At 45.0% G+C, this 14,790-nt stretch overlaps 1 protein-coding gene across 7 annotated transcripts; it reads left to right on the forward strand.

Annotated features, from left to right (window-relative positions):
• Positions 1–1,529: 1,529 nt before the first annotated feature.
• On the forward strand, positions 1,530–7,904 carry RFX5 (regulatory factor X5). Of its 7 annotated transcripts, none has more exons than XM_025983028.2 (11): positions 1,543–1,694; positions 2,301–2,395; positions 2,571–2,699; positions 2,959–2,992; positions 3,418–3,500; positions 3,759–3,878; positions 4,067–4,186; positions 4,326–4,407; positions 4,680–4,881; positions 5,110–5,210; positions 5,352–7,904. In XM_025983028.2, exons 2-11 carry the CDS (start codon positions 2,343–2,345, stop codon positions 6,351–6,353), a joined length of 1,926 nt encoding a protein of 641 aa, XP_025838813.1. In that variant the 5' UTR covers positions 1,543–1,694; positions 2,301–2,342; the 3' UTR covers positions 6,354–7,904. The 7 variants fall into 7 exon arrangements, with proteins under 7 accessions (XP_025838816.1, XP_025838813.1, XP_025838815.1 ...); XM_025983030.2 differs by having other exon boundaries at positions 1,563–1,694; positions 2,301–2,328; XM_072766574.1 differs by having other exon boundaries at positions 1,609–1,694; positions 2,571–2,689.
• The last annotated feature ends 6,886 nt before the right edge of the window (positions 7,905–14,790 follow it).

Raw genomic sequence — 14,790 nt, forward strand, 5'->3', positions numbered from 1 at the left:
ATACAGTCTAGGGCAGTGTCCAAGAGATGGGCTGCAAAGGCAGACTGCCTGTCTTTGGATACTGATCCAGCACTTACTACATATGTAACTGTGGACAAGTCCCTTCACTCCTCCAAATCTCAGTTTCTTTGCCTGTAAAATGGAGACAATAAGTACCTACTTCAAAGAGCTACCATGAGCCTTAAATGAGATGTTTAGCACTTGGGATGGTGCATAGCACACAGTAAACACTAAATGAATTTTTGAATTTTTGCTGTTATTAGAAAACCTTCTTGCCAGTATATCCTTATTCTCACCCAAACTCTGCAATTCCCTGGGTTCTCCCAGTACTCACAGAAGCCAGTAGTACCTTAATGGGAGACTATAAAGGGCAAAAGTGATGAGATTAGGCAGCATTGCTGTCCTCTTCACAAAAGTACACTGATGGGACACCTGAGTGGCTCAGTGGTTGAGCATCTGCCTTTGGCTCAGGGTGTGATGCCAGGGTCCCAACGTCCTGGGATGGAGTCCCACATCAGGCTTCCCACAGGGAGCCTGCTTCTCCCTCTGCCTATGTATCTGCCTCTCTTTCTATGTCTCTCATGAATAAATAAAATCATTTTTTAAAAACTACACTGATAACGAGACCAGAGAATATATTAGAAGTCATGACTGCAAATATAGTTTTAGGTATAACATATCTGTTGTGCAAAACAAAATACAACCATTCAAAAAACTTGCAGGCCCTGACCTCTGAAATCACATGCAAAACTTGGTCTGCATGTGCATTTTTCATGGCAGAAGTTCATTGTTTTCATTTGATTCATGACCTAAAAAAATCCTTAACGAAAAGAGTTAAGAACCCATGACCTATTCATTACTATTCTGAGAGTTCCTGTAGGCATCCAGCACCCCCTGGGGGTGTCAGTCAAAATTCCAATGTTCGCTGAGTGCAGAAGTATAGGGATGCAGATACATTAGCAACTGTTTGTAAGAAAATAAAGTACCCGCGGGAAACCCAGGAACGTTTAGCATTTTAAGTAAATGTGGTACAGCTGCGGAGGTTTTGAGGCCTCCACAGAGAGAACCGTTGAGCCTGTGTTTGCATATTTGTTGTGCGCGCTTGTACGCTGTGTTGAAGGTGGGGTCAGGGGGTGTTCAACTTGTTTTTCATCTAAAGGAGGCTATGTGAGCTTACAGCGAACCTTCATCACACTACCCGTCGTTTTCTAGCTTTCTTATCATCCATTGATTCTTTTCTTCCAGTAGCTCTGACGACCGAGGGTAAAACTGAAACCCGGAAAGAGAAGGCAAAGGAAAAGCAGGCTAGCTCCGAAGGGAGCCCAGCGCCCGGCCTTTGGTCCTGCGGTCCCTTTAAGAGAAGAACCTCTTGGGACCGGCAGTCGCAACCGACCCCAGTTTTAACCGAAACCTAACCCGGACTTCCCCCTCTTCACTCAAATAAGACCAACTTTGGATTTTCCCTCCCCTATTGACCAATCAGAATCTGTTACTAGGCAGACTTTAGGTGCCGCCGGGGCGAGCCCGGCGCCTTCTGTCTCCGGGTGGCAGCAACGACCAATGAGAGAGCAGGTCGCCGGAGTATCTAGGCAGATCGGGACCGTTCCAGCCATTCAGAAAAAAGAAAATAAAGTAGCGCTCTAGCCCGCTGGGCCAGGACCGTGGGGCTGGGCTCGAGTGAAGGTGGCTACGAGGTAGTTTCTCTTTCTCCCTTACCTTGATTGTTGCTTGTGTTGGGAGGCGACGGTTCAAGGGGGGGGGGGGGGGGGGGGGAAGAGGGAGGTACTGTGAGTTGGGAGGAGAGCAGAAGGAGATTTTGGCTATATTTCCAACAGCTCCTTCACCCGTGTGCACGTGCCCCGAATGTGGGACCCCGTTCCCCCAACCGGGCTTCCTCCGCCCAGCCCGGGAGTTCGCCGCCCTGAACCCCCGCCCCTCGGCGACGCGGGATTGAAGCAGGGGGAAGGGAGGAGGTGGGGTGCCCTCGGGATGGGAGGTTAGGGAGATGACGTAGGGCCCGGCGACGTGGGGAGGGGGACCACGGGGGAGCCGTGGCCACATTCAGTGATGGGAACCTGGGCCCGGATTTTTTCAAGGCTGCAAGGGCAGAATATATTCGTATCCTTTCTGACCCCCCAGGAGAATTCAGGCGTGAGGACTAGCTTAGAGAAACGGAGAACTTTGTGTTGTGGTGGTTATTGTTTTTGTTTTCTTTCGGGGGAGGAGGGCAGTACTGGGTCAGAGGCAGAAATGGACATTTTCAACATCGATTCCCAGTCCCCCTATCTCTTCCTTTACAGTTTTCCACATTTAGAAGCCGGCAGAAAGGTGGGACAGACAGAATGGAGATGGCAGAGATCTCTTTGGGTAGATGTGGGCCTGGAGAAGTAATGGGGTAATTTCTAATTTTTGGAGAAGGCAAGCGGTGAGAAAAAGACCACTGAGGAAATTCAGAGGCTTTCTCTCTGTTTCTGTTTGTTTCTGGGTAGGGAAATAAGGTGTCCCCCCACCCACCCCGGGCCAGGGGAAGGGAGGTTAACTCTTCCTGCCTGGTCTCCTCTTGACTCTAGCCCTCATGCGGGGATGGCAGAAGATGAACCCAATGCCAAGAGCCCGAAGACTGGGGGAAGGGCCCCCTCAGGTAGTGCTGAGGCGGGAGAACCCACCACCCTTCTTCAGAGGCTCCGAGGTACCATTTCGTAAGTACTCATCACCACCTCCAAATCTTGCTCCGGAGCTGTAGCACTTCACTTCCTTTGTGGATGAACTGCCTCTCCCTGAGCAAGTGCCTCTGAGCACCTGGAGGGAGGTTCTTTATCTCATAGCAGTTGTTGCCTGACACCACCACCCCACCCCCCACCCCCCTTGTTCTGCATCTCATCCCTCTTACTCTTCCTAACAATAAGACACCAGAGAAAATCTTGTGTGTGACCTCCGACTTTCTCCTCTTCTCCACAGCAAGGCAGTGCAGAACAAAGTCGAGGGAATCCTGGTAAGTATTTTCCAAAAGAGGGCAATAGAGAGGTGCAATTGGTGGAGAGTGAGGATGATGAAGTTAGGCATAACTGACATGTTTATGTGGGAGACGCAGTGTTGTCTTTCCTGTCAGAACATAAGTGGCTTTGCAACTTGTTGCCAGTTTGACCTTGAGCACCTTACCTTATCTCTCCGTGACCTGTTGTGTAGATGCCCAATGAGAATAATATCAAAGCCCATCCTCTCCACTCCCCCTCTCACTGTGGTAGCTCACAAGGGCGCTCCTCAGAGCACAGTGAACACCCAGCCCCAAATCATTTCTGAGGTCCTTTTTCAGTCTGTCTCTAAGGCAGCCAGACTCTTGGTGAAGGATCAGAAAATCCTACCTTGTGTACTTCTTGGCCTTATTTTTTTCTCCTGCCTCTGTTCTCCCTACCTCAGCAAGACATACAGAAATTCTCAGACAACGACAAGCTGTATCTCTATCTTCAGCTCCCCTCAGGGCCCAGTACTGGAGACAAAAGGTAAGTTTGGTGCTAGAGTTTAAGATCTCAGAGGTTCTGGTTCTTAAAGGAAGGCTCACTGGGATGGGGCTGGGTGAATAGGAATACTCATAACAGCGGTCCTTGGTGAGAAGAATGGTCCCTGTCCTGCCCTGGTTTGCCAGGAAAAGGTGGATTCTGGGTGAAGTGATTTGGTCCAGCACTGCTGAAGTGGTAGTCTGGATAGAACCACAACTATTCCAATCTTGGTAAGGCTTGTCCCTTTTACTTCTATTGCAGCTCAGAGCCAAGTACACTCAGCAATGAGGAGTACATGTATGCCTATAGATGGATCCGCAACCACCTAGAAGAGCATACTGACACCTGTTTGCCAAAGCAAAGTGTTTATGATGCCTATCGGTGGGTGAATTGGGGCGTGGGTGGGTTGGTGGCCATAGGACTACCCCCTCGCCCCTGGAGAGCTCCCTGCCTTGATAGAGCCTGACTGCTTAAAGGGTTTCCCAAACCTAATGCTAGGGACCCTCCGAATCTAACCATGACCTCCTTCTCTGAGTGTCTTCCCACTCTGCCCTCCCCCACTCACTCAGGAAGTACTGTGAGAGCCTCGCCTGTTGCCGCCCACTCAGCACAGCCAACTTTGGCAAAATCATCAGAGAGATCTTCCCTGATATCAAGGCCCGAAGGCTTGGTGGCCGGGGCCAGTCCAAGTATCCTTGAGTGGAGAGGTTGTGGTGGGAGGGCCCGGGGAGGAAAACTTAGGGTGTGGAGGGCCAGGAGTGGAAACAGCCTAACCTTCCCATGGGGTTTGGAGATCCCCACTGTTGGCTGCTCTTTAACTTGCCTCAGATATTGCTACAGTGGGATACGAAGGAAGACCTTGGTATCTATGCCACCCTTGCCTGGACTTGACCTGAAGGGTTCTGACAGTGTAAGTTACAACCAACCCTCCAATTGCATTCTTTTCTCCAAGGTGGAGGGCTGACACAGCCAAGGTCATTTCTGCACGTAGCTTCTAGGTATATAGGATATGCCCTTCTACCTTCCCTGTGGCCTAGGCAGAGGATGAAGAGAATTTGTGGGTTTCTGGGATGAGTTACTCCCATCTCCAGTCTGGTCTTGCCACAGTTGACATTGGTGTCTGAAAGGGGCCAAGGGTCCTTTATTTTGGAGTGTGATTGGGCATGTCCTTCCCTACTGCAGCCAGAAATGGGCCCAGAAGTAACCCCAGCACCTCGGGATGAGCTGGTGGAGGCTGCCTGTGCTCTGACCTGTGACTGGGCAGAACGAATCCTGAAACGGTCCTTCAGTTCCATCGTTGAGGTCGCCCGCTTCCTGCTGCAGCAGCATCTCATCTCTGCCCGATCTGCACATGCCCATGTGCTCAAGGCGATGGGGCTTGCTGGTGGGTGGACCCTCTCGTTCCCAAGCAGCTGTCAGCCACTCTCCATGTCATAGGCCCTCCCACCTACTAGGACAGAGACACCTTGCATTTGTCTTCTAGTCCTAGTGACCCTTGTAGGACATAAGAACATGCCTTACAACTGCCTTCTTTCCCCTTCTCAGAGTCACCTCCCTTGTCCATTGTTTCCTCCTCACCTTTGCCTTACTGCATTTTCTGGCACCTCTGCAGAAGACGACGAACATCCCCCTCGGGAGCGGTCATCTAAATCCAAGAATGGTGTAGAGAGCCTAGAAGGTGGAGCCCAGAAGAAACCAGAGAGACCAGCCCAGGTAAGGAAGTTGTTGCCCTGACCTTGCTGCCCTGGGCTGGGGGCTTAGTATCCCTTTTCCCATATTTTCTCACCCTCCCGCGTCTGTATTTGCTCTGATGTCCAGTCTTCCCACTTATTATGTCCTCTTTTTACCTTTTAGCCTCTTAAGGAGATGGAACCCCGGGCTGGGGCTGGCCCCACTGCACGCAGTGAGCGGAAGAAGAGTGTAGTGGAGAGTCCAGCCCCAGCAGCCAATAACCCACAGGTTAATGCCCTGGTGGCCCGGCTGCCTCTGCTCCTTCCTCGGGCCCCTCGCTCACTTATCTCGCCAATCCGAGTCTCTCCACCCATCCTGGCCCCCAAGCTTTCTTCGGGCCCTCTGAAAGTGGCTACACTGCCTCTGCCCAGTAGGGCTGGGGGACCCCAGGCAGCTATGCCCTTCATTAACATGATCTTACCGACTGTTCCTGCTTTGCCTGGACCTGGATCTGGACCCGGACCCGGGCCTGGGCAAGTCCTGCCTGGGGTGCTCGCTCAGCCGCGGGTCACAGAGAACAGGGAATTAGGCATAGGTGGTGACCCGGGACCCCATGACAAGGGTGTCAAGAGGACAGCTGAAGTACCTGTGTGTGAGGCCATTGGGAAGGATCCACTGGCTAAAGCAGCAAAGCAGGATATAGAGGATACAGGAAGCGATGCCAAAAGGAAACGGGGGCGCCCTCGAAAAAAATTAGGTGGAAGTAGGGAAAGGAACTCTCCCCCTGACAAATCAGCAGCTGCCATGGACTCTGCCCCATCCTCACGGTTACCGCAGGAGACATGGGCCTCTGGAGGGGGGAGCAGCTCAGCTGGACGGTCAGGGAGGCCAGGGCCACTGGGACAGGCTGAGAAGGGGATGGTGCTTGTCCAGGGTCAGGAGGATGGCGCTGTGTCCAAAGGGGGAAGGGGCCCCAGTGCCCAACATGCCAAAGAAGCAGAAGATAAAATGCCTGTGGTCACCTCAAAAGTGAGTGTCATCAAGGGCAGTAGAAGCCAGGAGTCTCTTCACTTGGTAAAGGAAGAGGTAGATACTGCAGCACAGGGTAATAAAGACTTAAAGGGGTATGTGCTTCCAAATTCCTTATTCCACGTAGGGAAAGACCCCAAAGCAGCTCCCCCGTGATAGGTATGTGCGGAAGAGTGTTTATACTCATGTTAGCTCTACCTGCCTAGCAGGGGCCCTTCTCTGCAGTTGCTTCTCGTTTGGCTCTTCTTTTCCTAAGGAATTCATTCTCATGTACAGACAGCTGATGCACCCTGTTTTCCTACACAGTATCTGGCTCCTGCCTCTGACCTTTCCAGCTCAGTAGCCTTGGCTTTAGAGTCATTGACAAATCTGTTGCCACTGTCTAACCTAGACCTCTATGCCATCCTGTGGGAAGATTAGGAATGGAGTAAGTACGATGAATGTATAGGCTAGGATTCTGTTGGTTTTAAGTCGTTAAAAGAAAAAAAAAAAAAAGCACCTAACTCAGACTGGCTTAAAGACTTACTGGCTCAGATACTGGAAAGTCCAGAGGTAGTACTGGCTCCAGGAAAAGCTGATGCAGTAGCTCAGTGTGTCTCTAAAACCTGATTGATTTTCCCCCTTGCTACCTTCTGTAGAATCATCTTAAATCTGGGCCACCTAGTGGCTGCCAGAACTCCTGGAATTATACATTTTCTCCTTTACAATCAACCAGAAAGGGAGGGCAGAGGGGCATCTTTATGCCAGGAATCCTAGCAAAGCCTTAAGATTAACTCTGATTAGGCCAGCCTGGGTCACATGCCGACCCCTAACCAATTACTGTGGTCAGAAGGATGATGTATGCTAATTTGCTCATTTGCATCAGGGAAAGGCTGGGATCAGCCTCCTTAGAATCATATAGGTCTCCAAATAGGAACTGATTTGGGCAGTTCCTGGGGAGGTTGCTGACACCTGGGGAGGTTGCTGAACACTAGGAAGTATATGTGGTTTTGGCTGGCTAGGTTGGGATCAGCTACACCTGTTTCCTTTTTCTCTCACCATCTTGCATTTTTCCTTACTGCAGCTATAACCTCTTTCCTCTTGTAGGCTTGGAAGGAATGAGAGGGAAGTCACTCTCCTTTAGGGACTATCTCTTTAGTCTCATTTAGGTGACAATCCCTACATTTCAGAGATGGGGAGCCTTCCCTTTCCTGTTTCTGAATGGTTTTCTCATTCTGCCTCCCTGTCCCTGACCCTACTGCCACTTTCAGCGTGTGGAAGATTTACTTCCTAGTCATTTTATTAAATCCATTCTGTATCCACCAGGTGTCAGTCTCTTGTCATACACTTGTCAGGCTTTAGCCAGGATTGTGGGGTTTAGTTTAGGTGTATGGCAGGAGGTAGCTCTGCACATCAGCGAGCACCAGTAAGAAGGGAATCCAGATGTTATCCTTTGAAAAGGAGTAAACCAACCAGTATTTACTGAGGACCTACTTTGTCTTCTGCATAAGAGTAGCTTCTGTCAGGGAATCTTGGTTCTGCCAAGGAAACAGATTTTCTTTCAGGGAGACTTCATTTGTTTCCACCACAGCAGATTTTTAAAAATTATATGTAATATTTGGTATCTATAAAGAATATATTTAACATGAATAAATTATGAAACATAATGTTAAATGAATACCTTTGACCTGTCACCCCAACTTATACATTAAAACCTTAGAAATACCATTGAGTTTCTTGTGTTTCTGCCCATTCCTCTCCTACTGCCTCTCCCCTGGAGGTAACCACTGTCCTTAATTTTGTGTTTATCACCTGACACACACACACAAATATATGTGTGTGTATATATTTAACCATATATGTATAATATCTTTGAAAATTATTGTTCAATTGTTTTAGCTTTACAAAAAATTTATGCTCTAACAGTCCCCTGCAGTTTACCTTTCTTTCACTTAACATTATTTCTAAGATTCATCTATGCTGTAAGTAGCTATAATTCGTTCATTTTCACCGATACCATTCCATCAAGTACGTAAGCCACAAGTTATTTATGCGTTTGCCTATTAATGGGCATTTGGGTTGTTTACAATTTTTTGCTATTGCAAACAATGCTGCTGTGAACATTCTTGTACCGGTTAGTGACTTTTTTTAAAAAGTAACATTTCTAAAAAGGTTTCTAAGATTGTTCATTTGGTCTGTACACCCTCTGAGCTGGGGAATGTTCCCTCTTATTCTCTGGAAGAGTTGACCTCAGATTGAAATGAGCTGTCCCTTGAAGGTTTGGTAAAACTCAGTTTGAACCATTTTTACCTGGCATTCTAACATATAAAGCAAACACTGAACAACATAAGACATCTGGTAAAATTTTTTAGAATTGTAACCACTGATTCAGTTTAATAATTATAGGCTGTTTGGATTTTCTTTCTGAGTCAAGTTAGGGTGTTTTTCTAGGATTTTGTGCATTTCATGTCTTTTTTTTAAATAATAAATTTATTTTTTATTGGTGTTCAATTTACCAACATACAGAATAACACCCAGTGCTCATCCCGTCAAGTGCCCCCCTCAGTGCCCGTCACCCATTCACCCCCACCTCCTGCCCTCCTCCCCTTCCATCACCCCTAGTTCGTTTCCCAGAGTTAGAAGTCTTTATGTTCTGTCTCCCTTTCTGATATTTCCCACACATTTCTTCTCCCTTCTCTTATATTCCCTTTCACTATTATTTATATTCCCCAAATGAATGAGAACATACAATGTTTGTCCTTCTCCGATTGACTTACTTCATTCAGCATAATACCTTCCAGTTCCATCCACGTTGAAGCAAATGGTGGGTATTTGTCGTTTCTAATGGCTGAGGAATATTCCATTGTATACATAAACCACATCTTCTTTATCCATTCATCTTTCGATGGACACTGAGGCTCCTTCCACTGTTTGGCTATTGTGGACATTGCTGCTATAAACATCGGGGTGCAGGTGTCCCAGCGTTTCATTGCATCTGAATCTTTGGGGTAAATCCCCAACAGTGCAATTGCTGGGTCGTAGGGCAGGTCTATTTTTAACTCTTTGAGGAACCTCCACACAGTTTTCCAGAGTGGCTGCACCAGTTCACATTCCCACCAACAGTGTAAGAGGGTTCCCTTTTCTCCGTATCCTCTCCAACATTTGTGGTTTCCTGCCTTGTTAATTTTCCCCATTCTCACTGGTGTGAGGTGGTATCTCATTGTGGTTTTGATTTGTATTTCCCTGATGGCAAGTGATGCAGAGCATTTTCTCATGTGCATGTTGGCCGTGTCTATGTCTTCCTCTGTGAGATTTCTCTTCATGTCTTTTGCCCATTTCATGATTTGATTGTTTGTTTCTTTGGTGTTGAGTTTAATAAGTTCTTTATAGATCTTGGAAACTAGCCCTTTATCTGATAGGTCATTTGCAAATATTTTCTCCCGTTCTGTAGGTTGTCTTTTAGTTTTGTTGACTGTATCCTTTGCTGTGCAAAAGCTTCTTATCTTGATGAAGTCCCAATAGTTCATGTTTGCTTTTGTTTCTTTTGCCTTCGTGGATGTATCTTGCAAGAAGTTACTGTGGCCAAGTTCAAAAAGGGTGTTGCCTGTGTTCTCCTCTAGGATTTTGATGGAATCTTTTTTTTTTTTTTAATTATTTATTTTTGATAGTCACACAGAGAGACAGAGAGAGAGAGAGAGGCAGAGACACAGGCAGAGGGAGAAGCAGGCTCCATGCACCGGGAGCCCGACGTGGGATTCGATCCCGGGTCTCCAGGATCGCGCCCTGGGCCAAAGGCAGGCGCCAAACCGCTGCGCCACCCAGGGATCCCTGATGGAATCTTGTCTCACATTTAGATCTTTTATCCATTTTGAGTTTATCTTTGTGTATGGTGAAAGAGAGTGGTCTAGTTTCATTCTTCTGCATGTGGATGTCCAATTTTCCCAGCACCATTTATTGAAGAGACTGTCTTTCTTCCAGTGGATAGTCTTTCCTCCTTTATCTTATTTCCACTTTAGTTGCTCCAGAAATTTGCTATTTTACTTGTCTATGATCAGCTACTATTTTGGGCTTTGTCGATCTTCTCTCTCATGTGTTGTTTTCCATTTCATTAATTCTGAATATTATCTGTAGTATTTCCTTTCTTCTACTTTTAGATTTAATTTTATGTTATTCCATAACATCTTGACATTTATCTAATTTTCAAGCTCTGTTTTTTCTGCTGTAAGTTTTTAAGAACCGTTTCTCTACATTCCCCCAATTTTTTGGTTGTATTTTAATTATACCTTAGTCCTAAGAATATTTAATTTACCTTTATGGCTTTTTAAACTTATAAATTATTTGGAAAAGTTTTATGAATTTCCAAATGTCTGGATATTTTAAATTTTATCATTTTCAGCTTAATCATTTGTGCTCAGAGATGTGGTTATCTGATACTAAGTCTTTGAAATTTGTCTGGATTGTTATTTTATATATTTTTTTAATTTTAAAGATTTTTATTTATGATAGACATAGAGAGAGAGGCAGAGACACAGGCAGAGGGAGAAGCAGGCTCCATGCCGGGAGCCTGACGTGGGACTTGATCCCAGGACTCCAGGATCACGCCCTGGGTCAAAGGCAGGCGCTAAACCACTGAGCTACCCAGGGATCCCGTTATTTTATATATTTCTGTAACTTTTGCTCCATATCTAAATGTTTTGTTTTCTGCTCACTCTTGCCTGTGATAGCTTGTTTCTTTGTATGTTTTCAGTTTGGGGGTTTTGAGCTCATATTTTGTTCAACTTAATCTATGGGAATCCAGAGAGCCTTAGTTGGGGGTACTCTCCTCCAGAGAAGATTTGCAATTGCTTCTGCCAGGAGCCAAATGATTCTCCTGACCTGGGCCTGTGTTAGCCCCTCAGGAGCCTCACTTCAGTCTGGACATCCCCAGTTTTCTCCCCTCTCTTTTTTTTCCCCCCTCTCTTAGCCTCTGTTCATAATACCCATATTGGCATTTGTCTGCGAGGAAACCTGCTGCTCTTGCTGCATGTTGCTCATCTTTCATACACTTTTCAGCTTAATGTCATTTCCTTCCTTTCATGGTTTCTCTTACTTTCTAATGAGCCCAGCAAAGTGCTAAACATTATGTCTGTTGTCATTTATCCAGGATTTACTTGTATTTTAATGGGAGAACCCTCTTACCCAGGCTGCTGGAAATACCCATTACTGCAGTTTTTATATTTTCCCTCTTGTAATGTCTATTTCTTCATCCACCAAGTGTCATATGTTTTTTCAGTTTAGCTCTAAGTTGAAAATAATTTATAACTTACTTTTTAAATAATCATTTCTATTAAACCAAGACAAGCTCTACATGTCTAGTTTATGGCCCCAAATAAATGAACTTGTTTATTTTTGTGGATAATAAGCAACTTTCTTCAGAAACGAAAGCAAATGCCACATTCATCCATATACTAAACAGGTGGACTAATGTTATTATATATCTGTCTGTTTCATCTCAAGTTATGGTTCCTCAGGAGGCCTATCCCTTCTTTGCCTAGGATTGTCCTGCTGGCTCTATACTATGAGATAAAGCTAAGCACAATACATATATAACACATTACTTAAGAAATGTTCATGAGGACGTATTTGTTTGCTGGAAAGAGCATGAATTCAGTTCACATCTTAGCTTTACCACTTATGATTTTGAACATTTATTTAGTCCAATTTTCAAACTGTAGATTGCAACCCATTCATGGGTTGTGAAACTGATTTAGCAGGATGCAAAACAATGTTTTCATAAAGTGAAATAGAAAATATCAGGATACATCGCATATATAGTAAGGATAAATATTTCATGAAACCTTTATTTCAATGGAGACACATTTGTGTGTTCTTCAGTGATTATGATATAAAATGTATTTCTTATTGTGGGTTGAAGTAAAACAACCTTGAAAAAAATGACTTAACCATTCTGAAGCTCAGTTTCCATAAAATGGTATATCTCTTTCACAGGATTGTAATGAGGAATAAATGAGGTAATGTTTGTTTTCATACACATCAGGGGCTTGGGCAGTAACTGCTGGCTTATCTTTTCTCTGAAAAACACCCCCAGGGACACTTGTGTGGCTCAGTCAGTTAAGCATTGGACTCTTGATTTCAGTTCAGGTCATGGTCTTAGGGTCCTGAGGTTAAGCCCCACATTAGGCTCTATACTCAGGGCAGTCTGCTTGTCCCATTCCCTCTGTCCTCTCCCATGTTCTCACTGTCTAAAATAAATATATAAAATCTTTAATGTAATGTAAGTAAAAATAGGTTCAGTGTGGTGAGGAATTTTAAAGACTGTCATAAATGTCATATTTTTTTAAGATTTTATTTATTTATTCATGACAGACACAGAGACAGGGAGAGAAAGAGAAAGGGAGAGAGGGAGAGACATAGGCAGAGGGAGAAGCAAGCTCCATGCAGGGAGCCCAACGTGGGACTCTATCCCGGGACTCCAGGATCACACCCGCTGAAGGCGGCGTTAAACCGCTGAGCCACCCGGGCTGCCCTAATGTCATACTTTTAATATGGGATTAGCATTCAGTTTTATAATTTGACAACTGAGGTCAAGAAGAAGAGAAAAGTGGGGTGCCTGGGTGGTTCAGTCGGTTAAACATCTGCCTTTGACTCAGGTCATGATCCCAGAGTCCTGGGATCAAGCCCTACATTGAGCCCCACATCATCAAGCCACACATCATCGAGCCTTGAGGCCAACATTGGACTCCCTGCTCAGCGGGAAGCCTACTTCTCCCTCTCTCTCCACCTGCTGCTCCCACTGCTTGTGCACTCACTTTCTGTCAGATAAATAAAAATCTTTAAAAAATAAATAAATAAATAAATAATAAATCTTTAAAAAAAAGCAAATAGAAAGAAGAAACACTAGTGAAAATATTTACTTAATATTTTTAATTTATTAATTCATAAAAAATAACCTTTTCCAAACAACAACAACAATCTAAAAATCAGTAAGACAGTTGCATTGTTTTACATTTCTGGAAATCCCTTTAATGCCTGACTCGATTCTCATATCTGCTTCTTTTTTTTTTTTCATATCTGCTTCTGCATTTCCTCTGTTGCTATATCAACAAACATAATTTTTTCTCTGTGTGGTAGAAACTAAGGATATGGCTAGAAAACAAGATGAGTCCTCTCCTGACTTGAGTTCAGAATAGAGAGGTTTGGAGACTCTTAGAAACAGAGTAACCAAAAAAGCAAAAAACAAACAAAAAACACCTCCAGAAAAAGTCAGAAAGACCAAGTCATACAGAAATGCAAAGAAATTCACGCTTGGGCCCTTAAAAGCTGTAAACACAGACAACTCAACACTCTCCCGCTTAATATTGTATTTCTGGGGTGAGGGCAGGGAAGGAGGTCTTACTTGGTTAATAAAGGTCTTAATAGGGGCACCTTAGTGGTTCAGCTGGTTAAGCGTCTGACTCTTGATTTCAGCTCAGGTCACAACCTCAGGGTTGTGAGATCAGGCCCATATGGGGCTCTGCACTGGGTATGGGTGGAGCCTGCTTAAGATTTTCTCTCTCCCTCTCCCACTCCATCACCTCCCTCCCCCCTAAAAAATAATAAAATAAAGGACTTAATAACTGCCTGTAGCTATAAAAAAAGTTCCCACTTAAAGTTTGAAAAGAAATGTTCTTGAAATCTTGTTTTGTTGTTGTTGGAAAACAAATCTTAGGGCTTTCACATCCCTTTTCACAATGTTTCAAAAACTAGCCTTAAGAGGGCACCTGGGTGGCTCAGGCTTAACAGTCTGACTTCCACTGGGGTCATGGTTTTGGGATCCTGGGATCCAGCCCCATGCCGAGCTCTGTGCTCAGCAGGGAGTCGGTTTCTCCCTCTGCCCTCCCTCCTTATTCTCTCTCTCTCTCTCTCTCTCTCCCCTAAATAAATAAATAAAGTCTTAAAAAAAAAAAAAAGGCGTTAAGGCCCTTGAGAATCCTACCCCTGGAAGGGAGGGATGTGTGACACTTTAAACTCTAGGCTCAAGCAGGATCATCACCTCTTGACCCTTGCCTGACAGCTGATTGGGAGCTGGCCAAGAGTTACAGGACGCAACAGGTGGACTGGTGATTCCCCGCTGCAGACCAGTGGTGACAAATTCAAACTATCTTTGGCACTCTTGGCCTCTTTCTTTGCTCATCTTTCATTACTGTACTCCAACTTTAACCTAGTTTGCCAGCTTGCCTCTCATAATTTGAGCAAATTCCCATTTCTATTCTTAAACATACTAATTTTTAGTCTTCAGAATGCTCTCTCTTCTTTCTTGATCTGGTGGATCGTGCCCAATATCTCTTCTAATACCTGGCTTACAGTATTTTTGAGAAGTCTTCCATTCATTCATTTGCCATATACTGAGTGGCTGGGCCTTCTGTATTAATCATACTATATTCCTTCAACAATTGGGTACTCCATTTGTTCCATTTTTGTACACACTGCATATTTTACATAGGTACTTTGAAACTACTATTTTTTTATTCGGCCTCCCCATTTGCTTCCACATGTTTTTTTTTTAATTCCTTCTTGAACTTCCTGGTTAACCCAGTCATTCAATGCTGCCTCCCCATTAAACACAGAAACACTG

The sequence above is a fragment of the Vulpes vulpes genome, chromosome 8, assembly GCF_048418805.1.
Source record: "Vulpes vulpes isolate BD-2025 chromosome 8, VulVul3, whole genome shotgun sequence".
In the NCBI taxonomy this organism is placed as follows: Eukaryota; Metazoa; Chordata; class Mammalia; order Carnivora; family Canidae; genus Vulpes; species Vulpes vulpes.

Excerpts from the sequence above, each read along its gene's own strand:
- RFX5 (XM_025983028.2), top strand. The coding sequence starts at position 2,343 with ATGGAGATGGCAGAGATCTCTTTGGGTAGATGTGGGCCTGGAGAAGTA. Across the intron at positions 2,396-2,570 it reads GGGCCTGGAGAAGTAATGGG|CCCTCATGCGGGGATGGCAG; the intron begins GTAATTTCTAAT and ends TCTTGACTCTAG. Across the intron at positions 4,408-4,679 it reads ACCTGAAGGGTTCTGACAGT|CCAGAAATGGGCCCAGAAGT; the intron begins GTAAGTTACAAC and ends TCCCTACTGCAG.